This window comes from Muscardinus avellanarius (genome assembly GCF_963383645.1).
Source record: "Muscardinus avellanarius genome assembly, chromosome: 9".
NCBI lineage: Eukaryota > Metazoa > Chordata > Mammalia > Rodentia > Gliridae > Muscardinus > Muscardinus avellanarius.
In genome coordinates this window covers 89075984-89103467 of record NC_137795.1, presented here as the reverse complement: position 1 = coordinate 89103467, position 27484 = coordinate 89075984, and the positions used below count along the sequence as shown (strand labels likewise).

Below are 27484 nucleotides of genomic sequence, written 5' to 3'. Positions count from 1 at the left end.
TGTCCTAAGCATCTCCTGTAGAAAGTGCTCTCCACAGGTCAGAAGGGGAAAACTGAGAAAGGTCGCCAAAGACATTCTCCCTGGAAAGCATTAACTTGGGATCTAGTGCTCACTTCATCTCACTTCAGAGGTGCATGGAATCACAGAGAGTGACGTCACACCTCTTTAGCTGTAGGTCTAGATCCTAACCCTGGTCATTAATCTATGGGTCTCTGGGATCCCAGACCCCCTTTCCCATCTGCTGCTTAAATGCGGGTGTAATTGGTGTTTTCATACAACAACTGAAAAGATAAGACCTAGTAAAGAAGAGGCCCGTGGGAAACTAATTAAGAGCCATACAAAACATGTCTGTCTGGCACACAGAGCCTTCCTTTTCAAGACTGACTTGGAGGAGGCTGGAGTAGTTAGTACCCTGCAGACCTGTCAGACTCTGGCATATTCAATGTGCTCTCCCATCTTGCTGGCCTCTGTGGGTACTGCAGTAGGGCATTTTAGGTTCCCAAAGCAGCAAATAAATCCTCTTTTAGTACAATAAAACTGTCTGATAACTAATCCATTTAACAGTATGCAATAGCAGGTGTAAGGTCCAAGAATTAGTCGTAGCCAACAGGTTATTCATGTGCACAGCTGAGCTCTTTTGATAATTTAATTTGATTAATTTGTATCTTCATATAATTTTTTTTCTTTCTTTTTTTTTTGGTGATACTGAGGATTAAACTCAGGGGTATTCTACCTTTGAGCTATACCCCAACCCTCTTTTTATTTTTAATTTTCTTGTGTGGTACTGGGGATGGAACTCAGGGCATTCAATTTCTGAGCTATACCCCCAGCCCTATTTTATTTTTTGTTTTTGAAACAGGGTCTCTCTAGGTTGCTTAGCCTCACTACTTGCTGAGGCTGTCCTCGAACCTGTGATCTTCTAGTCTCAGTATTAGGATTACAGGCATACGCCACCATGCCTGGCTAGCCTTCACTTAACTCTATAGCTGCGAATCATTTGCTGGATGATTTGAATGAATTTCCTTCTTTGATTTATGTTTAAGTTTCAGAAGATAGTTATTCCTAACTCTCACAGTTTTGGGGGGAGAGGAGAAAACAAAGCCCTGTCTATAAAGTATTTAATATCAGTCGGGCGTGATGGCGCACGCTTGTAATCCCTGCGCTTGGGAGGCTGAGACAGGAGGATCGCACAGGTTCGAAGCCAGCCTCAGCTACTTAGTGAGGCTCTCAGCAACTTAGTGAGACCCTGTTTCCAAATAAAATATAAAATGGGTCTGGGAATATAGCCTGGAGGTAGAAAGCCTCTGGGTTCCACCCCCAGTACCACAAATAATAATAATAACAATAATAATAATAATAATAATAATAAATAATAATAATAATAAAGTATTTGATATCTCTCAATAGAGTAAGGAGTGGTAGCTACCATCACTTTCAAGGATAGAGAGCTGTAAAGGCCCAGAGCTCCAGGGGCCTACGGTGCTCTGATCTGCTTAAATCCAGAGAATGAGGGCATTTCTGGGATTTCTCAGCAGAGGGTCTGTCTCTGGGGCACTGTGGAAGGCAAGTCTGATCTTGCCCAGTTAATCGGGCACGGCACTGCACAGGCAGGACCCAGGCACTTGACGATCTCGCTGCAGCTGGCAGCCTGCCCTAGAGCAAAGTCCTAACACCAGGGAGGCCACAGGAATGAACCCTGGCACCTGGGAAGGTGAGGGACTTCGTAAATCCCCAAAGGGACTTTTGATCTTGAAAGGAGCTAATCTGTACAAAAAGTTTCTCATTTCCCTCCTGGGGTGAGTGAGAGCTCAAAGTACTTTTGGCAAGAGAGCCCAGGAACAGCCTTCTGGGCAGTCATCTGTTCCACTGATCAATATTCTGATACAGCTTAGGAGTTAGAGGCTTAGGGGAAGCGTGCTTCTTCAACTTGAGAGAAGAAAAATAACAGTTTCCCCCAATCCTGACCCAAATGTGCAAGGAGATCACTTTTGAAGAAAGAGCCTACATTCAAAATATCTTCAAGTCTCAAATCTTTTCCCAGAGTCAAGATGATTTTTATACTTCTATTTAAATATAGTGATCATATGTTCTGAAGTCAGACAGACTTTGGTTTAAATCTCGGTCTCAGCCAGGCGTGGTGGCGCCCGTTTGTAATCCCTGTACTTGGGAGGCTGAGACAGGAGGATCGCACAGGTTCGAAGCCGGCCTCAGCTACTTAGTGAGGCTCTCAGCAATTTAGTGAGACCCTGTTTCCAAATAAAATATAAAATAGGTCTGGGAGTGTAGCCCAGAGATAGAAAGCCCCTGGGTTCCATCCCCAGTAACACACACACACACACACACAAAAAAAAAAAAACAAAAAAAAAAAACAAAAAAAAAAACCCAGAAAGAAAGAAAGAAAAAAACACAACCTCAGTCTCTCTTTCTGGATGTAAAAAGTGAAGGTGATACAGAACCTATTTAATAGAGTTATTAACCGATTCATGTATTCAGTCATACTTTCACTGGTTCATTCAACTGTGTGTGTGTGTGTGTGTGTGTGTGTGTGTGTGTGTGTGTGTTACTGGGGATGGATCTAGGGCATTCTAACCTCTGAGCTACACCCCAGCCCTATTTTATTTTTTGTTTTGAAACAGTCTTGAACCTGTGATCTTCCTGTCTTTGCCTCCCAAGTACAGGAATTACTGTCATGCACCACCACAACTGGCTCACTGAACAGATTTTAATTGTGTATCTCTTATGTACCAGGTGTGGTCTAGGTGCTGGGAAAACAAGTCGGGTATAGACGGTTCTTACCTTCATGGCATTTTCAGTCTGGTAGGTGAGTCAGACATGAAAGAACTAATAATAAAATTTTGGTTTTTTAAAAAAAAATACAGTTGTAGCATGTGCTATAAAGCCAGAAATCAGGATGCCATAGGACTCTACAGTAACTTGTGAGGGCTGGGATGTAGTTCAGCTGGAGAGTGCTTGCCCTGGGTTTGACGCCTAGTTTGATCTCAGCATTGTGGGGGCAAGGATTGGGGGTTTAGATCGATGGTAGAGAGCTTACCTAGCATGCATGAGCCCTTTGATTTTCAGCACCTTAATAAATAAAGTAAAATAAAATAAAAACAAAACTCCACAAAATCTTGTCAGAGTGAAGTGTTGAGAAAATTGAATAAGATGTTGTGGAGTGCTTAGTGCAATGCCTGGCACACAGTAACTAAGCATTTAATAAGTGATAGTCGATATTATTACTTGCTATTGTACATATTTTAAATTTAGTACCAGATATAATATCTTTGGGGGTTCTTACTCAGCTTTAGGATTTTGAATGAGAAAAGAATGACATACATATACAGTTATTTTGTGGTTTCTTTTTTCCTTCCCTGTAATCTCTGACGAATCTACCAAGTCAGTAGGTGGTTGGCTGGCAGTGACTAAGAAGGTTGAGACAGGAGTCCTAACTCTACCCAGAATAGCTCTCTGCTCCTCTGCCTCTTTAGTTCCTAAGGATGAGTCAGGGGGAAAAACAAAAAAAAGAAAAAACTCAACAGAAAAAATTCTTAAGCACTCCAATCTTGGGCTCCCTGCCCCCAATTCAAAGAACAAAACTTTATACCATCTCCCTATTCTAAAAGCTGCAAAATATAGTATTTTACTGAAGGTACTGAAAATATGCCTGGCTTCAAAGAGTTCTTTAGAAAGAGCTGCTGTCAGGTCAGAAGACGCGTTAGCAGATGTTTACCTCACACCAGTGTGTGGATGCAGTATGGCTGATGGGCCCAGACCAAGAGAATATGGTATTTTTGCAAACATGGTAGAAAAAGTTTTCCTGAACTATTGTGGCATTTATTCATTTATTTTTTGAACTCATACTAGCTTCTGTCACTGTATTTTTTTTTTTTTTTTTTTTTTGGTGGTACTGGGGTTCCTGGAAACCCTTCCACCTCCGGGCTACACTCCCAGACCTATTTTTATTTGGAAACAGGGTCTCCTAAGCCAGTGCAGCTGGCTTCAAACCTGCACGATCCTCCTGTCTTCACCTCCCAAGCGCAGGGATTACAAGCGTGCGCCACCACGCCCGGCTCTGTCACTGTATTTTAAAATACCACATTCAAGCTGGATGCGGTGATACATGACTGTAATCTCAATACTTAGGAGGCTGAGACAAGAGGATCGCAGGTTCTCGGCTAGCCTCAGCTACTTACTGAGGCCCTCTGCAACTTAGTGAGACCCTGTTTCAAAGTAAAGAATAACAGCGCTTGGGAGGCTGAGACAAGAGGATCGCACATGTTCGAAGCCAGCCTCAGCTACTTAGTGAGGCTTTCAGCAACTTAGTGAGACCCTGTTTCCAAGAAAATATAAAAAATGTCTGGGAGTATAGCCCGGAGGTAGAAAGCCTCTGGGTTCCACCAACCCCAGTACCACCAAAAAAAAAAAAACAAAGTAAAGAATAAAAAATAGGGCTAGGGGTATAGCTCAGAGGTGGAATGCTCCTGGGTTCCATCCTCAGTACTGCCCCAAACAAACAAACAAACAAACAAACAGCACATTCAAAGGTGGGTATGGTGCTATGTCTGTAATCCAGTACTTGGGAGACTGAGACAGAAGGATAGTAGGCTTGAGGCCAGCCTCAGTAACGTAGGAAGACCTTCAGCAATATAGTGAGACTCTGTTTCAAAACAAAAAGGGCTGAAATCTGGGTGTAATAGCACACACCTATAATTCCAGTACTTGAGAGGCTGAGACAGGAGGATCACAGATTTGAAGCCAGCCTCAGCAACATAGTGAGGCCCTCAGCAATTTAGTGAGATCCTGTTTCAAAATATAAAATAAAATAAAATGGGGCTGAAGGCATAGCTCAGAGGTAGAATGAACCTGGGTTTAACCCCCAATACAAATAAATAAATAAATAAATAAATAGGTAGATAGAGTGTAGCTTGGAGGTATACCAGGTGTCCTTGGGTTTAATACCCAGTACCCCCCCCCAAAAAAAAAAAAAAGAAAAGAAAGGGCTGGGGTATAGCTCTGTGGTAAAACATTTGCCTAGCATGCACAAGACCCTAGGTTTGATCCCCAGCGCTGGAAAAAAAAATTCAGATTCATAAAAATGATCAAGATAATATCACATTAAATTAAGATTCTTTCTAGGAAAATTCAGAGAAAACCAACACATACGTACACACCTTCCTGTTTCTAAAGTAACTGTCATTGTCAGCATACTCTGAAGCCCAAGCATAATTTCATTAAAAGGAACAATTAAGCTGGGCGTGGTGGCGCACGCTTGTAATCCCAGCATTCGGGAGGCTGAGACTGGAAGACCATGGTTCACGGTCAGCCTCAGCTACTTAGTGAGGCCCTCTGCAACTCAGTGAGACCCTGTTTCAAAATAAAGCATAAAAAATAGGGCAGGGGGGTATAGCTCGGAGGTCAAATGCCTCTGGGTTCCATCCCCAGACCCGCAAAAAAAAGAAGAAAAAAAAAAGGAACAATTAGTGAAGTACTAGAGTGCAGGATATTAGATTTAGCTTTAGCCCAATTGGTTAAATGGCCAATCTTCCTCCCTCCTTCCCCCTTCCCTCCCTTCCTTCCTCCCTCTTTCTTTCTTTCTTTCTTTCTTTCTTTCTTTCTTTCTTTCTTTCTTTCTTTCTTTCTTTCTTCCTTTCTTTCTGTGTTACTGGGGATTGAAGCCAGGGACATTCTACTTCCAAACTGCACCTTTGGCCCCTTTTAAAAATTAATTAATTAATTTTTTGCGGTACTGGGAATGGAACCCAGGGGCATTCTACCTCCGAGCTACACCCCCAGCCCTATTTTTTATTCTTTATTTTGAAACAGGGTCTCACTGAGTTGCAAAGGGCCTCACTAAGTAGCCGAGGCTGTGTGGGAACCGCGATTCGATCCTCCAGTCTCAGCCTCCTGAATGCTGGGATTACAAGTGTGCGCCACCACGCCCGGTGCCCTTTTTAATTTTTATTTTGAAACAGGGTCTCACTAGGTTGTTGAGAGTCTCACAGTTTCTGAGGCTGGTCTAAAACCTGTAGTCCTCCTGTCTCAGTTTTCCAAGATACTGGGATTACAGGTGTGTGCCATGCTGCCTGGCTCCAATTTTCAATGTGTCTGAAAGTAAATGGGAAGCGTTACAGAACCCCTCTTTTCCCCAACTACCACTAGAAAAATCCTGTCAGTAAATAAGATAACACCATGAAATGGCTCTGTTTCTAGGTACAAAAGTAACACAATGTACAATGTGACTTTACTATTGATGTTCACTTGTTTTATGATTTCTGAGAATCAAAACATAACTTGATGAGTCACTAATCCACAATCTGGCCCACAGAACATGCATACATTATGTTTTCTGGCTCAGGCCCGATCAAGCCTTACCTCCCAGCAGCTGTGGTGCTATGGGTTATTGCTAGAAGAGCAGTCAAAATTATGGTTGACTTATTCCTATTAAGCTACTATAGGTCAGACAGTTCCTCTTGGGCCCAATCTATTCATTTGAAAATAGCAATAATCATAGGAGCCTGTGTGTCAGTGTGTACCAGGTTTTATTGATGAGTGAAACACTCTACAAATATGTGAAAAGCTACATTAGCAACCCAAACACAAACAAATAAAACTTTGTTATTAAAAAAAATCTGGCCGGGCATGGTAGCACACACTTGTAATCCCAGCATCTGGGAGGCTGAGATGGGAGGATCACGGTTCGAGGACAACCTCAGCTACTTAGTGAGGCCCTCTGCAATTCAGTGAGACCCTGTTTCAAAAAATAAAGAATCAAATATAGGGCTTGGGTGTAGCTCAGAGGTAGAATACCCCTGGTCTCCATCCCTAGTACAAAAAAAAAAAAAAACCCCAAAAAACAAATCTGAAGATAGTGCAAATTTTATAAGCACCAATCATGAATATGAGATTTCAATTCTCCCTGGTCATTCTTTTTTTTTTTTTTTTTTGGTGGTACTAGACGTGGAACCCAGAGGCTTTCTACCTCTAGGCTATACTCCCAGACCTATTTCTATTTTTTTTTAATATTTTATTTGGAAACAGGGTTTCACTAAGTTGTTAAGAGCCTCACTAAGTAGCTGAGGCTGGCTTCAAACCTGGTGATCCTCTTGTCTCAGCCTCCCAAGCATGGGGATTACAAGCGTGCGCCACCACGCCCGGCACTCCCTGGTCATTCTTAACCAACTAACTCACTGCAAAGACAACTTTTTTTTTTTTTTTTTTTTCAGAAATATGTCACTGATGCCGGGCGTGGTGGCGCACGCTTGTAATCCCAGCATTTGGGAGGCTGAGACAGGAGGATCATGGTTCGTGGCCAGCCTCAGCTACTTAGAGAGGCCCTTTGCAACTCAGTGAGAGCCTGAATGAAAAATAGGGCTGGGGGTGTCACTCAGAGGGAGAATGCCCCTGGGTTCCACCCCCAGTACCACTAAAAAAAAAAAAAAAAAAAAAAATGTCACTGAGCCAGGCATGGGGGCAATGCCTACAACCCCAGCTACGGGGCAGGCTAAGGCAAGAGGAGCACAAGTCTGAGGCCCATCTGGGCAACTTAGTGAGATATTGTTCTAAAATAAAATTTAACAGAAGAGCTGAGGAGGTAGCTCAGAGGTAGACTACTCCTGGGGTCAATTCTCTGTCTCTGTCTCTCTCTCTCTCTCTCTCTCTCTCTCTCTCTCTCTCTCTCTCTCACACACACACACACACACACACACACACACACACACACACATACACACACACACACACACACACACACACAGACTGTTCTGACTTTGAAGAAAAGTTTCTTCTGTCATTAGCTTTTATACAGTTTTATGCTTAGGGGAAGAGTTTTAGAAGTTTGTTTCTTATAAAAGAAGTTCAAGGATTAACACAGCCTTTTTCAGTCTACTTCCCCTAGAATTAAGTCCTAAGGCCTCGAAGCAGCCATTGTATATAATGAATTAACTTCTCTCCCACGCATCCAGAAAGGTACGAGTTAAGTACCATCTTCAGAAGAATTAGGAAAACATCTATCATGTCATTTTCTGTGCTCTGGAATCAGATGAGGAGCGTTGGTTGAGAAAGGCTGGCAACGGTTCCTAAGTCAAATGTGGCAAACAGCACTAGGGTCCTTCGGAAGGGGAGAGGGCTGAGAGGGCCGCTGCCTACTCAAGCCTCCAGGAATCTTCAGCAAAACACGCACAGTGGGCAGGAAGGCATCTTGCTTTAATACGCCGTAAACCTTCTTTTGGCTGTTCACATATAAAAGTGGATCAGAGACCTCAACAAGGGTCTAAAGCATAATGTGTCTGGAACCAGGGGTACAGCTTGCTCAGTAGTAGAACACCTGCCTAGAATGTGCAAGGCCCTGACTCAGCTGGAAAAAAAAAAAGTCCCTTGAATATCTTTTTGTCAATATTCAATATTTATTTTATTTATTTTTGTGTGTGAGGTACTGGGGATTGAACTCGTGGGAATTCTACATCCGAGTTACACCCCCAGCCCTTTTCCCTTTTTAAAGCTTTGAAGCCAAATATGGTGGTGCACAACTGTAATCCTAATACTTGGGAGGCCGAGACAGGAGGATCCCGGGTTTGAGGACAGCCTCAGCAAGTACTGAGACTCTCATCAGCCTAAGGAGATCCTGTTTTAAAAATAAATAGAGCCAAGAGTGTAGCTCAAAGATAGACTGTCCTGGGGCTCAATTCCAGTACTACCAAAACCAAAACAACAACAACAAAAAACCCCACAAAACTTGAAGTAGGGTCTGGCTGAGTTGCTTAAGTTCTAGCCAAGTTGCTGGGGTTGGCCTTGAACCTATAATCCTCCTGTCTCAACTTCCCAAGTACTACTAGGATGATAAGTATATGCCACCATGCCCAGCAAGAACACTTAAATTTACCTCCTTAACAAATAAACCACACCAGGAACAACAAAATATTTTCTTAGCAATTTTCAAAAATAAAATATATTGTTACTAACTACAGTCACTATGTTGTGTGCACTTGTAAAAGGACCGTCAGGGCAGCCCCGGAGGCCAGGGGGATATCTGGTGAAGAACTGAGGGAGGTAGGATAACCAGCCACGCATGGATTTGGGAAGAACGTTCCGGTGAGAGGACGCAAGTGCAGAGGCCGGGAGGCACTTGTCAAAGTACCAGTAAGGAGGCTGCTGTGGCAGAAATGAACTGAACAGTTCTGGGGGGGCATTCTGGGGAAATAAAGAGGCGATCAGAAATACAAGGGAGTCCGGATGGCGCAGGGCCCTCTAGGCCACCGTAGAAACCCGAGCCCGTACCCAGTGGGACCGGAAAGCCACAGGAGGATTTCGAGCGGAAGAGTAATATGACCTGACTTATTTTTTTATAATTAATTAATTAATTTGGTGGTACGGGGGTTCCTGGAAGCCCTTCTACCTCTGGGCTATACTCCCAGACCTATTTTATCTTTTATTTGGAAACAGGGTCTCTTAAGCCAGTGCGGCCGGCTTCGAACCTGCGCGATCCTCCTGTCTCCGCCTCCCAAGTGGGGGGGTTACAAGCGTGCGCCTCCACGCCCGGCTGACCTTATTTTATGCAATTTAATTTTATTATTTGATTTTAGTCTTCTGTGGTGCTGGAGACTGAACCCCGGACCTTGTGCTTGCTCTACCACCTACCAACACCCCAAACCCTTGACCCAACTTATTGGAGAAGAAGAAATTTGGCTGTATTATTGAGAACAGACTAAGGCTAGGTAAGGTTGGAACTCAGGAGCTCTTGCTTTTACAACATGAAAAGACTGAGCCGGCATTTGATTATATGGATCCAGTGTGTGTGTGTGTGTGTGTGTGTGTGTGTGTGTGTGTGTGTGTAAGGCGGGAGAGATTTAAGCAAGAGATAAAATATGAGAATCAAACACCAATGGCTTTTAAACCTATAGGACTGAATGAATTCACTTAGAGAGAGGGTATACACAAAGAAGGGAAGAGGTCCAAGGATCAGTTTTGGGGGCCCTCCAATGTTCATTTCTGCAGTCATTTAAATTATAATGTATGCTGAAAACGGGCCTCATGTTCTTATCTCCATGCATTTGCATATCTTCTGGTATTTGGAAAGCAGTGAGTCGATTCTGTTATTCTCAGTTTTCCATTCAATGGGCACAGAGCTCTTTTTGAGATTAGTGTGTCAGGGTGGTTTGGCTAGAGACACAGGGCTCTTTCTGTATAATCGCATATAACTTCCCATCATGCCTGTTATGGATGTGCCAGGGTACAAGAGTTTTCTAGAAACGTACAACAAATTATACAGGGAGAAGAGACAGAAACTAGGTCTCTCCCAACTCCCACTACCAGAATGAAGGCAGCAGACATCTTGATTCAAAGTTTGTTTACAAAGGGCTCAACAATTGTTCATGTGAAGAAAAAAATAACAACAAAAAACCAGGCAACAGTGTCTGTGTGATGTAGTTAAAACAATCTTAGGCTTCATGTTAGACCACTGCGGCAAATGAAACAACACTTCCTATAGATCAGACCTGACCACGTCTGGGATACTTCACACACAGATACCTAATCTGGGATGGATGGAGATGAGCATAACGCGGAGAGTAGGATGACCCAAGACTCAGGCAACCAGAACCGCAAATTTTACTTTTAAGTTAAAGGCTGTATATCCCACGGATTACTAAGACTTCATCAGATGCAGAATAAGCAGATAAAGCAAGAAGCAATCTGTCAAATCAAATGCTTTCAAAGAGGCCAGGTAGACATTTGACAGGGAGGTCCCAGAGGCAAAGTCAGAATCCAGTAAGTTATGCCTTTCAGTTCTTTTCCCTCTCCAGGGTATTTTGACTCCTTGCTCCTCAATTAAAATATCCTTAAATGGTTATATATTAGGCTGACAACTTCTGATTTATAAAAATGGCAGTTTCCTACAGTTCTAGCCAAAAGGTCCAAGTTTTTCAGGATGACACTAGATAGCATTCACCAGGCAGCTGTATTATATGCTCACTTAAAAACCAAGGACATCTGTCATCTACATTCTTTTAGGTTCACAGATTTTTTTTGTGTGTGTGTGTGTGGTATTGGGGATGGAATCCTTCTCCGGGCTACACTCCCAGACCTATTTTATATTTTTACTTGGAAACAGAGTCTCTTAAGCCAGTGCGGCTGGCTTCGAACCTGCGCGATCCTCCTGTCTCTGCCTCCCAAGCGCAGGGATTACAAGCGTGCACCACCACACCCGGCGGTTCACAGATATTTTGTAAGTACCCTCCCTGCATATGGAGCTGGGGTGGGAAGGCAGGTATAGGTTTTTTTCTGCAGGAACACAGTTGGGTACTGGATCTAGTTGTATAGAGAAGAGCTTGAGATGACATTAAAATTGACTACCATTATTATTTGGCATCAATCTTATTTTGTGTATGTGGTAATGGGGATTAAACCCTGGAGCATTCTACCTCTGAGCTATGCCTTCAGCCCTTTTTAAAAATTTTGTGTTAGCCGGGTATGGTGGCGCACACTTGTAATCCCAGCATTTGGGAAGCTGAGAAAGAAGGATCATGGTTCACGGACAGCCTCAGCTACTGAGTGAGGCCCTTTGCAACTCAGTAAGACCCTGTTTCAAAATAAAGAATTAAAAAAAAAAATAAGGCTGAAGCTTGGAGGTAGAATGCCCCTGGGTTCAATCCCACCCACCCCCCAAAAAAAGTTTTTGGGTTGAAACAGGGTCTTGCTAGGTTATTGAGAGTCTCACTAAATTGCTGAGGCTGGCTTCAAACATGCAACCTTCCTGTCATAGCCTCCCAAGTACTGGGATTCCAGGCATGCACCACTATGCCTGGCTTATTTTTTTGTTGTTGTTATGAAACAAAGTCTTGCTAGGTTTCTGAGAGTCTCCTTGAACCTGTGATCCTCCAATCTCAACCTCCCAAGTATTGAGATTATAAATATGCACCACCATGTCTGGCTTGTTACATATTATTTTATAATTTATAATTTACATTTTCACAATTATTATGGCTTCCAGAGTCATGTTAATCAAGTCATAAATGTGTGTGTGTGCGCGCATGCATGTGGTGCTGGGGATTAAATTAAACCCAGGGCATTCTTATTCTTTTTTTTTTTTTTTTTTTTTGGTGGGTCTGGGGATAGAACCCAGGGGCGTTCTACCTGTGAGATACACCCCCAGCTCTAATTTTTTTTATTATTTATTTTGAAACAGGGTCTCATTAAGTTGCAGAGGGCCTCAGTAAGTAGCTGAGGCTGTCCGCGAACCGCAATCCTCCTGTCTCAGCCTCCCAAATGCTGGGATTACAATCATGTCCCGCCACGCCTGGCCTTTTTCTTTATTTTGAAACAGGGTCTCACTAAGTTGCAGAGGGCCTCACTATGTAGCTGAGGCTATCTTTGAACTTGGATCCTCCCATCTCAGCACTGGGATTACAAGTGTGCACCACCACACCTGGCTAGGTCATGAGTTTTTCATAGCTCTGGGGAGAAGGCAAAGGGCTTACCTGCTTGAACTAGCTACAGTGTTTTCACTGTTTCTTGGAGGTACCTGAGATTTCCCCACTAATGTTCAAGTACCAGATGGAGGAATGAGAACCTCTTTTTTATTTTCAAAGGATGGAAAAAACACAAATCTTTATATACGCTATTCGGTGAAGGTCATTGGTTAACCACATACTCCCATACTTCTGAAAAGATCAAAGAACTCAATTTCCTTAATCACCCACTTCTGCCTTTACCAGAAGAGGCAGTCCCCAGGAAGCTGCTCTGAATTACCAAGAGAAATCCAAAGATTCCATCCAGAATTTTGGTTTCTCTCTCTCTCTCTTTTTTTTTTTTTTTTTTTTTTTTCATGGTACTGAGGATGGAACCCAGGAGCATTCTACCTCTGAGCCACACTCCTAACCCCATTTTATTCTTTTTATTTTGAAACGGTCTCACTAAGTTGCAGAGGGCCTCCCTAAGTTGCTGAGGCTAGCCTCAAATCTGAGATTCTCCTGCGTCAGCTTCCCAAGTACTGAGATTACAAGCATGAGCCCCCACATCCAGCTCTTGATTTAAATTTTGACTCAATGTATTTCCTCAAGGCTCGGCTTAATGGAGCACAGTTAGCCTTGGAGGGAGGCCCTGAGGGTGGCACTGAGTTTCCTTGACAGGCGGGTTCGTGGCAGCTCAGTCCTTACCTGAGCTATAGCTGTCAGTAGATGACTGAGAAATGGAACGAGACAGAGAGCGACGTCCAATTTTCGTGGGTCGTTTGTTGAATTCTTGCTTCTGGTCAGCAAACTGGATCTGCTAAGAAAAAGAACCCTAGTTATATAAAGGAAAAGAAGTCCCATTCTGAGATAGAAACTCAAAGCTTGGTGTTTACATTCCTGCACAGTTGATCTAAATGTGCCAACTCATGTTTGGAATATTAAGATTCCTTGGAGAAAAGAATAATTTTTCATTCTTTGCCTACTATGTCTTTTTTTTTTTTTTTTTTTTTGGTACTGGGGATGGAACCCAGGGGCATTCTACCTCTGAGCTACACCCCTAGCCCTAATTTTTTTTTTAATTTTTTAATTTTTTAATTTTTTATTTAATTTTTTTTTTTTTTTTGGTGGTACTGGGGTTCCTGGAAGCCCTGCTACCTCTGGGCTACACTCCCAGACCTATTTTTACATTTTTATTTGGAAACAGGGTCTCTTAAGCCAGTGCGCGCAGCTGGCTTCGAACCTGCGCGATCCTCCTGTCTCTGCCTCCCAAGCGCGGGGATTACAAGCGTGCGCCACCACGCCCGGCTAAATTTTTTATTTTAAAACAGGGTCTCAGCTGGGCGTGGTGGCGCACGCTTGTAATCCCCACGCTTGGGAGGCTGAGACAGGAGGATCATACGGGTTCAAAGCCAGCCTCAGCTACTTAGTGAGGCTTTCAGCAACTTAGCGAGACCCTATTTCCAAATAAAATATAAAAAAGGTCTGGGAGTATAGCCCGGAGGTAGAAAGCCTCTGGGTTCTACCCCCAGTACCACACACACAAAAAATAATAATAAATAAATAAATAAAATAAAATAAAACAGGGTCTCACTGAGTTGCAAAGGGCCTCACTAAGTAGCTGAGGCTATATCTGTGAACAGCAAGGCACCGTACCTGGCCCTTGCCTATACAGCAGAATAGTGAACAAAAGAAACAAAAAATAGTGCCCCTTTCCCCGCCATGGCTTGCTCTGTATTCTCTGGAATGTAGTTTCCCTTCGTAAAATAAACCACGTTTGGTTAAAATAAATTTTTAGGAAGTTAAGTCATATTTCAAAATCCCTTCTAGGTTTCACTAAAAAGTAAAGCTGGAAAGAATCTTAGAGCTAGCCATACATCTATAACCTTCCTATATCCAGATGAGAAAACAGTAAGGTACAGAAGATAAAATGAGTCCCCTTTAGGCTTCAAGGTTCTCAGAAAATGACATATTAATCTTTAAAAAGCTTTCCATTCATTCAGAACATTCTGAAATTGTATCAAAATCCTAACCATGGCACTCATTAACTCTGTATGTTGGCCAAGATGTTTTTGTGAACCTCATTTTCCCAAAAATACAACAGAGATAAAAATATTTAGAGGTTTTAGAGAGGGTTAAGGGAGACAATGCAGGTCGACTGTGAAACACAGCAGGAGGCTCAGTAAATCCACTCCCTACATGGCCCACCAGCTCAGTGCTCTACCAATTGCTGTAATAGGCACTCTAATTTCTTAAAGATTTTCTAAAAGGTATTAGTTAGCTTTCCAGTGCTAGTAAACGAACATTTATTTAATTTCATAAAATACCTAAAAGCCACAGGCTTGGTCATTTATTAACCATAACATAATAGACTTAACAGGAATGAATAGTTGAACTGAATAGATATATACCTCAGACACTACTCTAGGCTGAATTTGGATTATATCCAATAATGACTTTCTTGCAATTTCATCATTATCTTCTATAGTCGAAGGTTCCAGCTGATACTTCATAATACTTTACAAATCAAAGCTCACATCATTTATTCACTTTACAGCCTTTTCCTTTTTCCCTAACTGAAAGTTTGCATAATTACTTAGATTATTCTTCTGGATCCAAGGTGGCACAGAGGGAGGTCTACGGGAAAAGGAGCAAAGATCTGACAGCAAGTTCTACCTTTCATGATAAAAAAAAAAGATGGCTCCTTGGTGGGCTGAACACAGGTACAGCTTGCCAGCATGCGAGCAGCAGCAAGGGATGGCTATACTTCCTGCCCTGAGAAGTAACTGAGTCATTTGAGTACTGAGATGAGGGGACCAGAGCCAGCTTGAATTAGCTTAGCACTCACTGCCTCTTAGGGGAATTCATAGCATTTCCATAGCTGTAACAACAAATAAAGCCTGCAGTGCTTCAGGCATGCAAAGAGTTTTCTGGAATAGGAAAATTCATCGGATTAGAGGTTTGTCACAAAATGAAAAATGGCAAACCTGATTATTTTGCTAAAGCAGCGATTTATTCTAAAAGGAGAAAGTGCCCTTTCTGTGTACTCCCAGGGGGTGTGCATGACTTTCCTGTACTTCTAGCATAGCACATGTCATATACTGCCTGTAACTCTCTGCCTACCTGCCTGAACTATCTATAAATTACAGGTTCCAAAAGGCAGGGGCTGGGCATCTTATTCACCCTTATGTCCCCAGGCACAAATGCCTGGCATATCCTAAGCGCTCGATCCATGAATCTGAAGTAGCTTATCCCACCTTCACTGTCTGTACTTGGGTGAATATTTGGTAAATGTAACAAGCACAAGCCAAGTCTAAAGTTAAAGTAATTTTTTGAGGGGAAAAAAGTTGGGAAAGGGAAGAGGGAGGGTATGAGAGCTGGGGAGACAGAGAGCAATCGGGCTCAAAACTGGCACCCATTTCACCAACCCTGTGCAAGACAGTTACGTGCTCTTATTTAGAGGCCCATCTAGGAAAAGGAATAATAGTTGACTTTGCAATGCCCACACTAAATCACTAACTTCAGCCGTGCCACCTTTTAAAAAAAGAGTTACAGCCAGGCGTGGAGGTGCACACCTGTAATCCCAGAGATTTGGGAGGTGGAAACAGGAGGATTTCAAGTTTGAGGCCAGCTGAGCAACTTAATGAAACCCAGTCTCCAATAAAAAAAAAAAAAAAAAAGAGCCGGGGATGTAGCTCAGTGGTAAAGCACCCTTGGGTTCAGTCTCCAGGACTCCCCGACACAACAAAAATATCACATAAACCTGCTGAGATATGCTACATCATCCCCTACCCAACTACACACCTCCATACGTGTGCATGTGCGTGCATGTGTGCACACACACATACAGACAGACACCAGTAGAGGGGGCCAGTCACTTTCATTCTCTAGATAAGTAGGACGGGGGGGGGGGGGGGGGGAGTTTATATCTATGTACCGGAGTAACCCGGAGCCATATAGATACCCAGCTTCACTGCCGTCTCACACCAGTTTCCTTACACTGAACTCCCTTCTCTGCAGTCTTTCCTATTTATCCCTTCACTCATGTCTAATTCAAGTTGTCTTTTGGCATTACAGAAGAAGAGGCTATGCCGGCTTTCTGCTTCAGAACACAGGGTTCTTGCTTGCTGATTAGACCCTGAATTCAAATTTCTTTGAGACAGAAGAATGTTAGAAAACGACTAGCCACTTACATATTGCTAGTTATGTAATTCTGCCAAGAAGCAAATGTTTATCTTTCACTGATCACAGAACGTATGAGTTCCGTGGGGTATCCTGCCCTTTGGTGGTTAGGCACCGTCATATTCTTCACTGGGTCTACTTAGTAACACAATGATCTGCCCACCCCAGGGTGGCACCTTGGCAAGTTCTACCCGTGAATTTCCTACCTTGTCTGAAACCAGAGTCCTTCCAGGTAACCTTCCTTTCCCATCTCGGAGAGCACGGCCTGATCCCCACAGGTGCCGAGGCAAGGGAGGGGAAGAGGCGGCTAAGACAAGACAGGGGCAGCTCCTTGGGCGCCGAGAGAGGGACGAGAGCAGGACAGCAGGAAGGGAGGAGAAGGAGCGCAGAAGCAGGGGCCTTGGGCAGCAAAACTGGTAAATAAAAGCTTAGCCTCACCTGGGCTTTAATCCCAGAGTTGCCATTGACAATGTACTTCTTCTTGCTGCTCAGCATAGTGACATTACCAGCCCTCCTGCCACCTCTTTGGCCCAGGGACCCTGTAGCCAGGCCTTTAAACTTTCCTCATCAGCGATTCCGTTGGCTCTGGTTCCAGCTAGCCTTTTTCTTTTCTTTACTTTCTTTTTTTTTTTTTTGGTGGGGGGGGCATCCTTCCTCAGATTCTCAGAAGCAGCTCCAATGCCCCTTCTGACAGTACAGCCCTAACTTAATAAAGCAGTTCCGTTAGTGGCTCATCAGCCATTCCTAATTCTGGTGGCAATTCTGTTTTTATTATTGTTTTTTTTTCCCCTAAACACCTAATTACAAGGATCCTCTGACCTCTAAGCCTTAACAAGTCCCATAACAAGGCCCAACTTGCATACGCAAAACAATAGCTTATTTATATAACTGCCCGCACTTTTTTTTTGCCTGCTATAATTAACTTGCTAATTAGGTTCCTTTTTAACCTTACCTCCTCCTTTTCCATGTCAGATGATTTTAGTTAACCTAGTCTCATTAGAAAAAAATTAACTATAGTGGCACTAAAACAATGAGAGAATTTATTGGAAATAAAAAAGCCAAAAAAAAAAAAAAAGAAGAGCCAGGCGTGGTGGCACACGCTTGTAATCCCAGCGCTTGGGAGGCTGAGACAGGAGGATCGCGCAGGTTCGAAGCCAGCCTCAGCTACTTAGTGAGGCTCTCAGCAATTTAGTGAGACCCTGTTTCAAAATAAAATATAAAAATAGATCTGGGAGTATAGCCAGGAGGTAGAAAGCCCCTGGGTTTCATCCCAAGTACCACACACACAGAGACACAAATTAATGGCCCCAAATGATCAGGGGCCTCAATCCTGCCCTCTTAGATTATCCAGAAAGGGGACACTGGTGTGAGCTGTCACCAAGGAATCAACTTTTTTATTCCATTTCTTTACTCTTACAGTGTATCCCCTCCACCCCCTTAGTACTGGGGCTTGAACCCAGGGACATTCTACTTCCAAGCTCCACTCCCAACTCTTCTTTTCCATTTTGAAGCCAGAGCTCTGTAAATTGCTCAGGTGGGCTTCAAACCTGTAATCCTCAGTCTCCCAAGTACTGGGATTACAGGTGTGTGCCATCACGCCTGGCTTATTGTATATTTTTATATGTTTTGACATTTGGCTTCTAGTCCCATCTCAAGAATGTTGCTGATTTGGCACTGGGGTGACCCAGTTCATTTTTCCCCCCAAAAAAATGTGTTTCCTGGAAGGTATGACTATAAAGGAGAGTTTCTATTTGAGGCCCCAGAATCATAACAACCTTACTACTTGCTAAATAAAGACTCAAACAAAAGAGGAAGACTCACATTATTATTTATTTATTTATTTTGGTGGTACTGGGGATGGAACCCAGGGGTTTTTCAACCTCCGGGCTATACTCCCAGACCTATTTTATACTTTATTCGGAAACAGAGTCTCACTAAGTTGCTGAGGGCCTCACTAAGTAGCTGAGGCTGGCTTCGAACCTGTGCGATCCTCCTGTCTCAGCCTTCCAAGCGCGGGGATTACAAGCGTGCGCCATCACGCCTGGCAAGACTCACATTATTTATTTGTGATTTCTGACTGGTACCCTTGAGAGGAGAGCTACACTGGCTGCTGCAGAAAGAGGCATGGGAATGAGCTGTCGCCAAGGAATCAACTTTCTTATTCCGAGTAAAGAAATTCTTCTTTAAAGAGGAAAAGGGGGAAGGAGGTACTGCTTGATGAGTGCAAGAAAGAAATGATAGCCTGATGTTCACGAGTAATCCTCATTTTGAGAGAACAGCTCATATTGCATGTTTGTTGTCTTCTCTGGAAAAAGAAAAGGGGAGGAGACCTAATATCAGGTGCACATATGCAGAGCCTGGTTTATGTGTTCCTGCAATTAATCAGTACAAGAATCCTAAGAAGTAGGCATTTTTATCCTCACCTGACAAAGCAGAAAACGGACTTCTAAGAGAACACATGGTTTGTCTGAGGACACACAGCAACTAGGTGACAGGACTGGAAACAAGAGCTGGTGCTTATGTTAGAGCCAAAGCTCTCGTCAGGCAGCATACCTGAAAACGCTAATCAAAAAACTAAAGGACTCGCAGGGTGTGGTGGTGCATGCTTGTAATCCCTGCGCCTGGGAGGCAGAGACAGGAGGATCGCGCAGGTTCGAAGCCAGCCTCAGCTACTTAGTGAGGCTCTCAGCAACTTAGTGAGACTCTGTTTCCAAATAAAGTATAAAATAGGTCTGGGAGTGTAGCCCGGAGGTAGAAAGCCTCTGGGTTCCACCCTCAGTACCCCCCCCCCAAAACAAAACAAAACAAAACAAAAACAACAAAAAAACCTAAAGGACTCTGCTGGCCCTAGTCTTAGTTGCACTCGTCTCAATTCTTCATTTATCTTTTTTTTTTTTTTTTGGTGGTACTGGGGTTCCTGGAAGCCCTTCTACCTCTGGGCTACACTCCCAGACCTATTATATATTTTTGAAACAGGGTATCTTACGCCAGCGCGGCTGACTTCGAACCTTTGCGATCCTCCTGTCTCCGCCTCCCAAGTGTGGGGATTACAAGCATGTGCCACCACGCCCGGCTTTCATTTATCTTTAAATTTGCTTAATTTGGGGGAGGGAGTAGTAGGGATTAAATCCAGGGGCTAATCCAGGTTAGCTGAGCTACTCAGGTAAAAAAAAATATTTTTTTTTTTTGCGGGCCTGGGGATGGAACCCAGGAGCATTCGATCTCCAAGCTACACCCCTTGCCCTATTTTTTTATTCTTTATTTTGAAATAGGGTCTCACTAAGTTGCGGAGGGCCCGAGGCTGTCCGCGAACTGTGATCCTCTGGTCTCAGCCTCCCGAATGCTGGGATTATAAGCATGTGCCACCGCGCCTGGTTTCCTATTTTATTTATATTGCGTTTTGAAACAGGGTCTTGCTAAGTTGCTGAGGGTCTAAGTTTCTGAGGCTGGCCTTAAACCTGTGATCCTCCAGTCTCAGCCTCCTAAGTACTGAGATTAAAGGTGTGTAACACCACACCTGGCTTAAATTTACTTAATTTGAAATTCTCTAAATTTATCTTCTCATCAGATTAACTCTCAGATATGACTTTATCCAGGTGATTTGGGCTCTGATCAAACCACACTTCTGAGACAGGTAATCATATAAGAATTAGAATTCTAGCCAGGCACAGTGGTGGTGCACATCTGTAATTCCAGTACTTGGGAGGCTGAGATAGGAGGATCGCAGATTTGAAGTCAGCCCTAGCGACTTAGTAAGACCCTCAGAAATTCAGCAAGACCCTGTTTCCAAATAAAAAATAAGATAGGGCTGGGGGTGTAACTCAGAGGTAGAATGTCCTTGGGTTCAATCTCCAGCATCACAAAAATAAAATAAAACATTAGTATTTCTATTCTTTAAGGCCAAATGTTCTTAACCTAGAATCTATGGATGTCGAGAATCCTCTAAAAGAGTATGTGAAATTTTTGTGTTTGTGTGTATTTCTTGGGGAAAGAAGCCTACAGTTTTTATCACTTTCTTGAACGGGTCTCTACTCCCTGGAGTCGCAGTCACACCACTTCTACCACCGCCTACCAGATGCCTTAAAGGTACTGTCTCACCGCCAAGTACCAACAGTCCAACTATTCCTCAGGACAGCTCTACCAGGCAAAATGAACAGCTTGAACAAACTCTTTACCTACAAAAGGGATTACTTCTAACTGAAAGAATACGGGTAGCGAGCAGGCTCGGAGCTCAAGAAAGTCAATCAACCAGATCTTGCATGGAAAATTACCAAGCACTAAAGAGAGAGTAGGTGGGAGGAGAAAGTATTAAAATGTAAAAACATTTTAAAAAAAGGTTACCGCTGGTCTCCATGCACAGAAGATGACTAGTGCTTCTCAGGGGAAGTGAAACGTATTGGTAAAGACGACGTTTAAGGGTGTGCTCTCCAACCTTTCAGCAGTAAAACTGCCAGAAGGAGGGAAGCTCGGAAAGTCCATGGCATGAAAATGGCTGGGGAGCCCCGGCAGGAAGCATCCCTGGAAGGGGCTCTTCGCTGCATCCTGGCTGGGGCGCTTCACGCTGCATCCTGACTTGTACTCCTGCTGGGAATCAGACATGTGAGTACACAGCTTCTGTGTGATGTCCTCCCAGGGACCTGCGGGTCCCTCTTTGCTGGTGATTACTAACCAAGGGAGGTGTTGAGGTACACTTCACTGCTAACTTGGGGGGCTTCTTTGTTTCCCTTGGGGGCAGGGTTAGCCTCAGTGGGAAGCTCCTTAGACTAACATTCTCCTTAGACTAACATTGCAAACCACACTGGGAGTCAGATACTTGTTAAAACTTTCTTAGAGTTTTGGCTGAACATGGGAGCTGACACTAGAGTATTCTCTGGGGATCAGACGGCACTTCAACAGCTCACAGGTGAGGTCTAGAATCTATAGGAAATACAGGAAGAGCTGCTCTGCCAGATACGTGGCTATCGTGGCAGCCCTAACGCGGCACTTACAGACCAGTCAGAAGTTAATCACCGCTGTGATATCTGGAAGGAAGCCTTAGAAGTCTATGGCAAAGAAAAGACAGCAAATGAAACAACTGTTTTACTGAGGAAGAGCCCTCCCTATTGCTTCTCATTGCTGATGAAAAAATAGAAAGAGATCAGATGTATTCTCTTGGTCCTTGAAAGAGAAAGATCAAGCCGGGCATGGTGGTGCAGGTTTGTAGTCCCAGTACTTAGGAGGCTGAGACAGGAGGATTGCAGGTTTGTGGCCAGCCTCAACTACTAGTGAGGCCCTCTGCGATTTAGTGAGACCCTGTTTCAGAATAAAATTGGACTGGGGGTATAGCTCGGAAGTAGAATGCCCTTGGGTTCCACTCCCAGTACTACCAAAAAAAAAAAAAAAAAAAAAGGATCAAGAAATTGGTAAATGCCAGGCGTGGTGGCGCAGGCTTGTAATCCCAGCACTTGGGAGGCTAAGACCTGAGGATCACTGTTGGTGGAAAGCCTCAGCTACTTAGTGAGGTCCTCTGCAACTCAGTGAGATCAGGTTTCAAAATAAAGACAAGGGCAGGGGGTGTAGCTCGGAGGTTGAATGCCCCTCGGTTCCATCCCCAGACAAGGGGGAAAAAAAAGAAATTGCTAAATGAGGGAGGAAGGAGGGGCCAGTGGGGAGGGCACCCAAAGTTGCATGCATTTATTTCTCTGTCACTCTATACCCCAATATGGTGTAAAATTACAATGCACCAACTTAAAAAAAAAAAAAAAGAAAATGCTAAGTGAGAGAGAAGGGTGGGGAGGGGGGTTGGCTCAGCACACTGAGACAGGAGGATCACAGTTTTGGGGCCAGCCTCAGCCATGCAGCAAGACTCTGAGCAATATAGCAAGAACCTGTTTCAAAACAAAAAGTAAAAAGGGATAGGGGTGTAGCTCAGAGGTAGAATGCTCCTAGGTTCAATACCCAGGACTGCCACCACCAAAAAACTAAAACAAAACAAACAAACAAACCAAAAAAACACACAGAGCATAGCACACCTATGATTTATTTTAAAATGTTCTGTAAAGGTGACCGCATGCCTACCATCCCAAAGGCTTAGGAGGCGGAGGGAGGCTGAGGCAAGCATATTGGGAGTTCAAGGCCAGTCTGGCCAACTTGATGAGGCTCAAAGTAAATAAATAAAGACAAATAAAAAGGATTGGGGACAAAGCTCAGTGGTAGAGCCTCCCTGGGTTCAATTCCTAATATAACAACAACAAATGTTCTCTCTAAACTAGGAAGGCCTAGGTTATATCCCTTAAACAACAGTCATAATTCCTTGAGGGCAGTTCCATTCACATAAACAGAAAGAAAATAAATGAAGAGAGGTCCAGAAGAAGTTCTCCCTTTTTTCCCTCTTTGCGCTAGGGATTTAACCCATGGGCATTCTACCTTTAGCTACACACTCAACTCTTTTATTTTTTGTTTTGAAAATCTTGCTAGGTTGCTGAGAGTCTAAATTTCTAAGGCTGTCCTCAAACCTGCAACCCTCTAGTCTCAGACTCCCAGGTACTGGTATTATAGGCACACGCCACAATGCTGGGCTCCTTTTCAGAGGAAGTACCAGCAGGTAAGATGGTAGGTACTAGTTCATACAACTAGAAGAGTCAGCATAAAACTTTTATTGATTCTGAGTTGGCACACTTATGTTCAATAGAATTCTTCAAAGCCGGGTGTGGTAGTGCACACCTGTAATCCCAGTACTTGGGAGGCTGGAAAAGGAGGATTGAAAGTTCAAGGTCAGCTTTAGTAACTTATTGAGACTTTATTTAAAAATAAAAAGGCTAGGAATATAGCTCAGTGAAAGATTATCCCTGAGTTCAATCCCTCAGTGCCAAAAAAATATTCTTCTTTAATATTCTTTTATAAAAGTATCAAAATTTAAGCTGGGTGTGGTGGTGCAGGCTTGTAATCCCAGTACTTGGGAGGCTGAGAGAGGAGGATCAGGGTTTGTGGCCAGCCTCAGCTACTTAGTAAGGCCCTCCACAACTTAGTGAGACCCTGTTTCAAAATAAAAAATAAAAGCCGGCCGTGGTGGCGCACGCTTATAATCCCAGTACTTGGGAGGCTGAGACTGGAGGATCATGTAGGTTTGAAGCCAGCCTCAGCTACTTAGTGAGGCTCTCAGCAAGCTAGTGAAACCCTGTCTCCAAATAAAATATAAAATAGGTCTGGGAGTATAGCCCAGAGGTAGAAAGTCCCTAAGTTCCACCCCTAGTACTACACACACACACACACACACACACACACACACACACACACTCATACTCACACACACATGAATAAAAAATTGGGCTCGTAGTGTAGCTCAGAGGTAGAATGCTCCTGGGTTCAATCTCCAGCACCATACACAAAAAATAAATTAATTAAATAAATAAAAAAATTATGGAAGTTTAATACTTTAATATGGTACCTCCTCTAAGAAAATCAAAATTTTCTCTCCCCTTCTTGTTATTAATAAGGGGCTAGAGATTAACAATCAAAAACAAACAAGGCGGGTGTGGTGGCTCACGCTTGTGCTCCCCGCGCTTGGGAGGCGGAGACAGGAGGATCGCTTAGGTTCGAAGCCAGCCGCGCTGGTTTAAGAGACCCTGTTTCCGAATAAAAAATGTAAAAAATAGGTCTGGGAGTGTAGCCCGGAGGTAGAAGGGCTTCCAGGAACCCCAGTACCAACCAACAAACAAACAAACAAAAAACGGTAAAAAAAAATCCAACTAGAATTATTAAATGGATCCTTTCTATTATTTCTAAAACACTACATTATTCAAAATAAGCTTGTGGATGAATAGAATTTATTTCAAATATCTTACAAGGTGTGGTGGTACATGCTTGTAATTCTAGCACTTGGGAGGCTGAGACAGGAGGATCACCGGTTTAAGACCAGTCTCAGAAACTTAGCTAGGCCTGCTACATTTTAATGAGACCCTGTTAAAAAGGAACGGGGAGGGGTGTAGCGCAGAGATAGAATCCCCTTGGGTTCAATCTCAGTATTACACACACATATACCACCACCACTACCACTGCCACCGCCGCCGCCACCGCCACCACCACCACCACCACCACCACCACCACCACCACCACCAGAAAACAAATGTATTAAAACTGAGCTCAATGTTCTAAAACAACATTAAAAACAACTTAACAATGTCTACAAAAGTAATGAATACTGTAACAAGCAGAATCCAAATGGATGTTCCTCTATCAGGCCTTTGTTAGTTCTACTCTATATGCAATTTCACCAATCATTATTTCTCCAAGTTCAGAATTCCATAAATAGTAAAAGAACTTAGAGTATATTGTAAAGAGTCTAACTTGTTTACCACAGGGAAATCTAGATAGGGTGTGCAAAAAAAAAAAAAATCAGTCTAAATCTAGAAGAAAACAGGAACATAGGAATTTTTTAAATAAAAGTTGAAATTGGATCCAAAATATTAGATTTTATGTGCTAGTTCTTATAAGCAAATAAGTCTTATTATTACTTGATTAAAACTATTTACTGGGCAAACATGGTTCTTGTTTTGTTTTTGCAGACGAGCCCAGGACCTTGTGCATGTTAGGCAAGCACCCTACCACTGAGCTATACTTGGCCCCTAAATATGGTATTTTGAAAAACTATACCAAGAGAGGTATAGTCCCTGCCTTGCAGAAATATGCAGTTAAATAATAGGTGGAGAAAGGTTTTGACTAGCGGATAGAAAATGGGCAGGAACTGCCGGGCGTGGTGGCGGACACTTGTAATCCCTGCGCTTGGGAGGGAGGCGGAGACAGAGGGATTGCGCAGGTTCGAAGCCAGCTGTTCTGGCTCCAGAGACCCTGTTTCCAAAAAAAAAAGTATAAAAAAATAGGTCTGGGAGTGTAGCCCAGAGGTAGAAGGGTTTCCAGAAACCCCAGTACCACCAAAAAAAAAAAAAAAAGAAAGAAAAAGAAAGAAAATGGGCAAGAACTAACTCCCCCCCCTCCCCATACTGGATATTCAACCCAGGGGCATTCCACCTCTGAGCTGCACCCCTAGGTCTTTTATTTTTATTTATTTTGGTGGTACTGAGGTTCCTGGAAGCCCTTCTACCTCCGGGCTACACTCCCAGACCTATTTTATACTTTTTTATTTGGAGAGAGGGTCTCTTAAGCCAATGCGGCTGGCTTCGAACCTGCACGATCCTCCTGTCTCTGCCTCCCAAGCACGGAGATTACAAGCCTGCGCCACCACTCCCGGCTAGGTCTTTTATTTTGAAGCAGGGCTTTGCTAAGTTGCCGAGGGTCTTGTCATGTTGCTGGGGCTGGCCGCCAACCTCTGATCCCCTTGTCTCTGTCTCCATGCCTGGCCCTTTGTTTCTTTATTCCCATGAAAAATAAATTTAGCATCTGCTGGAAGAGAAGAGTGTGAGGCAATCACAGGGTAGTAAGGTCCCTACAGTCTGTAGCAGCACAGGCCAGGGGCTCAACCTTCCTTTCCCAGCTTCACTAGTAATTAAGAAAGGGGTGAGAGACAGGCGTCGTGGCACAGGCGTGTAATCCCAGTATTTGGGAGACTGAGAGAGGAGGATAGCACAGGTTCGAAACCAGCCTCAGCTACTCAACGAGGCCTCAGCAACTTAGTGAGACCCTGTTTCCAAATAAAGTATAAAAATAGGTCTGGGAGTATAACCTGGAGGTAGAAAATCCCCTGGGTTCCACCCCTAGTACCACATACACACACACACACACACACACACACACACACACACACACACGTGAACCAGCATAAAGGAGCTAATCAGAAGTTAGAGCAGTAACTGTTTTCCCAGCCACAGGCCTGGAGCTTCTTACAAGTGATCCCTGTCACCTGCCTTTCATTATCAAGAAAGAGAGGGGGAAAAAACAAAGCGACCGGTGAACTCACCATCCACTCGGGCATGTGAAAAGCGGAGGTGCCCTCGTTACCGTCCCACTTCTCCATAGTGCGGCCTTGGCTACGCTGTCCTGGAGCAGAAGAGAAAGCCGGGTGGGAAAGGCCAGGGCTCTCTGATCAGGCCCAGCGCAGATCCAAACCCAGTGATTCAGCAGGGCCGTGGCAGTGAGAAGGGTTGTCCCTTTTCAGAGAAACCTTCTGTTCAATCAAGAGCTCTAGTCAACTGACTGACAAATCCCTTACTGGCCAGCCAGCTTCGAGGCCTTCTGCTTCTGATTCAAAATCAGAGCAAAGTTTTGCACCCTGGCACTGTCCTTCCTGCGAAGCACAGGCTGTTTAATGCCACCAACTCTCCCCCTTGCTCTCCAATGGGGACTTTCTGCAGTGACAGACCGCTTCCTTCCTCTTTCCTAAGTGCAAGGCACTGGTTAATTTTCTCCCGCCCCTCGGACACGTCACTGGAGGTGCCGATACCAAGATCAATAAAGACGAGGTCAAGAAGGCACTCCCATTTCTCAAGAGCTGCTTGATTTGATCAGTACAGTAAACAGGCGTTTCCTTGAAATCAGAGTTCCTTATGGCGTTCAAACGCAAACAGCCATGCAGAAGCGCCTTTGGGCCCACCAGGGGCCGGCACCATGCTCCGGTGGAGTATCTCAAGGTAAATTCTTATTACATGGGAAGTTCAGATGGAGCCAGGGAAGGTCTTTTGCAAATTTCAAACAAACTTCACAGAAGCCTCAAAGAGAGTTCTGGGACCACAACTCCCCCTGCCGGCTCCCGGTGAGATGCACACTGAGGGACAGGGTAAGTGATGGAAGGCTGAAGAAAGCAGGGCAAGGTGCTTCTTTGAGGGAGTCAGGCGACGCAGGCGGCAGGCGGCAGGTGGCATGGGTTTAGAGCAAGGCTCATGTTGCCTCAAAGTCCAGTGCTGCCTTTTACACACAGGCCTGGCCTCAGG

The 27484-nt window shown here is 43.9% G+C and overlaps 1 protein-coding gene across 1 annotated transcript in view; it reads right to left on the bottom strand.

Moving 5' to 3' along the window:
- Window positions 1–27484, bottom strand: part of AHCYL2 (adenosylhomocysteinase like 2) — a gene marked incomplete at both ends in the record, with an annotated part of 216821 nt that overhangs the window by 48641 nt on the left and 140696 nt on the right. Inside the window, one exon of the mRNA XM_080701226.1 lies at window positions 13149–13257. Within this exon, the coding sequence (XP_080557352.1) occupies window positions 13149–13257 (109 nt within the window). The remainder of the gene's footprint in view (window positions 1–13148; window positions 13258–27484) is intronic.